This window comes from Chaetura pelagica, unplaced genomic scaffold (genome assembly GCF_000747805.2).
Source record: "Chaetura pelagica isolate M959 unplaced genomic scaffold, ChaPel_1.0 scaffold18, whole genome shotgun sequence".
In the NCBI taxonomy this organism is placed as follows: Eukaryota; Metazoa; Chordata; class Aves; order Apodiformes; family Apodidae; genus Chaetura; species Chaetura pelagica.
Genome location: NW_009954310.1, coordinates 863316 through 865636, shown reverse-complemented (window position 1 = coordinate 865636; position 2321 = coordinate 863316). Strand labels below are relative to the sequence as shown.

At 42.4% G+C, this 2321-nt stretch overlaps 1 protein-coding gene across 1 annotated transcript in view; it reads right to left on the bottom strand.

Annotated features, from left to right (window-relative positions):
• SLC5A9 (solute carrier family 5 (sodium/sugar cotransporter), member 9) overlaps positions 1-2321 on the bottom strand; it is a 24123-nt gene that overhangs the window by 8123 nt on the left and 13679 nt on the right. Inside the window, exons 11-12 of the mRNA XM_010004002.1 lie at positions 1982-2150; positions 1259-1474 (exon numbers count right to left, since the gene is read on the bottom strand). Coding sequence (XP_010002304.1) covers positions 1259-1474; positions 1982-2150 — 385 coding nt within the window. The remainder of the gene's footprint in view (positions 1-1258; positions 1475-1981; positions 2151-2321) is intronic.

Genomic DNA, 2321 nt, shown 5'->3' with positions numbered 1-2321 from the left:
TTTTGCCTTCATCCTGAACTTCCCCCTCCTTCCCTTAAAACATGTTTTGAATGTTTTTATACCTCCAAGGTCAGACTACAAAGCCTGCAAGTTCTGTGGCCAGTTTCTTTATTTCCTGAACTGCTGGTATGATGTTCACTATTTGCCAGTGCTGTGGTAATGCATCTTATCTTGCTATTGCTGTGGGCAGGGAGCACTGCACATGTTTAGTTATCACAGGTCAGATGATGAGTGGGAACTCATTAAACCACCGTAATTAATTGCTGGCAACCATCTGGCCACCCCTGAGCAGTAGTGAACAACGTAAGCAGCAGAACTAATGTTGCCTACTTGCCAGTATTTCTCTCTCCCATGTGGATCCTCTGATAGCTAATAAAAGCTGAGACTTTATCTCAAAGCACAAACACAGTCTCTCTCTCTCCTTCTCTCTATCTGGGCACCTGCCCTCACACAATCTTTAGGAGCTGGGTATCTTTGACACCACTAACATTCAATCAAACCTTGATGGAACTGGCTAATGCTTTACAAGTTATGAGGAAACAACAGATATAAAATGCTATGATGGCATCACCCTCATTTCCTCATGCAGTTAGACAGGGAAAAAATAGGTCCTTTAAATCTATCCAGTAATCTTTGTTTGGAGGTAGATGGCAGCTTTTTTTATATATATATATTGACAGCTGCTTTAAAACTTGGGACTGGGAAGAGTTGCTTTAAGGTTTTATTATACAAAGCCTCCCAACTCTGCACGGTCTTAATGTGCTAAGTAAAAGAAAGTTTTGTCTGACTCCAAGTTATTAAATGTAATTGAGATCACATTGGGACTAAATGTTATTTTCCTAGATGCCCATGTTGCAAAATATATTAATCTTGTTTGCCTGTAAGATTGATGCTGGCTCTGCTGAAACGGGGTAGATGCTACAATTAGATATATTTAATTCCTCCTCAGCAGTGCTCCTAATATGATTTAATCTCCTTCCCCTTCTTCTTTTCTTTCTACTCCAGTTATGATGGGTTGTGGTGCCTGCCCAGCTCTAGGCACAGCATGGGAACTCACACTCAATTTGAAGCACTCGGTGCCTCAGGAAGCATTAACACTGTGTGACCTGGGGAACAGAAAGCTGAGGAGCAAGGGCCTCTTTGCAGCATATGCATTACACACCATTTCTCAACCATGGGAAGAAAAGGGAAAGGTTACAGAGATTTTTGGAAGGCAAATGAGTGCTCTGAGAAAAGGCTGTTACTGCAAGTCACTTACCTTTTCTTCAGGGATTGGGGGTGTGCAGAGACTGATAAGGACGATGACAATCGCGGTGAGGAAACAGAGGATGAGGGCAAAGTACAGGTAGTGCAAGTCCTTCAGTACAGCTGGTCTTCTGTCCTCCTCACCACAAGATGGGGTGCTATAAACAAACTCGATGATCATCCGAACCAGACCAACAGCAAGCCCAACCATGAGGCCCCAGAAAGCACCCTGAGAAAAGCCAAGCACAAAGAAAAGGTTACTGCATGTTACCTTTGGTTACAGTTTTCTCCTTTCTTAGATTAAGATCTTTCCTGCTTGTTGGAAACTCACACTGACATGCATGAAAGGAGGATGTTTTCAGTTTAAAATCCTCATTTTCTCTTTCTGTTCTTGAACATGACACAGACAGAGCACAGACAATGCAAGAGTCTCTTCCTAGCAACATGCCTCGCACTAGACTTTGACACGTCATTGCTGAAGTGCAGAACAACTTTGCCTTTCATGCTTTCAAATGAGAGTGCCAAGAAGTACCACTTGCAGGAGCTTCTTGGAAGCAAAACATACATCAGAGACTGGGCCAAGATCCACTAATTCCTTCCAGGGAAAAGCTGTCTAATTGTCACATTTTAGCTGGACTGGCTTTAAGTCTCAAAGGCTCGGAGGTAAGGGGAGAGTTAATTCTTTGTTTTATCAAATTAAAAGTGTATATCAATCAGTTGCTGACACTTCACTTACAGGCTCATTAATCCTCTTGCAGAAGATTGCCAAGATGAAGAGAGCTGTGATTGGTGGGGCTAGATAGCTGGTTATGGACTGAATGTAGTCAAAGAGCTTGCCGCTGTTGGCTGATTGAATGATTGGGATCCAGAGAATACTGACCACTACAAGGATGAGGATGAAGACTCTGGAAGAGGAGGATAAATTTATATTAGCTCTACAGGTGGCAGAGTCCACCTGAAAATGAAATTTCACAGCAAAACACATTTCCAATTGTTCTCAGAATTTCCTCAGGAAAAAATAAAAAAATCCACAGATCACTCTCAAGAAGAAGCTTTCCCTGTGTACAGAGGGAAAG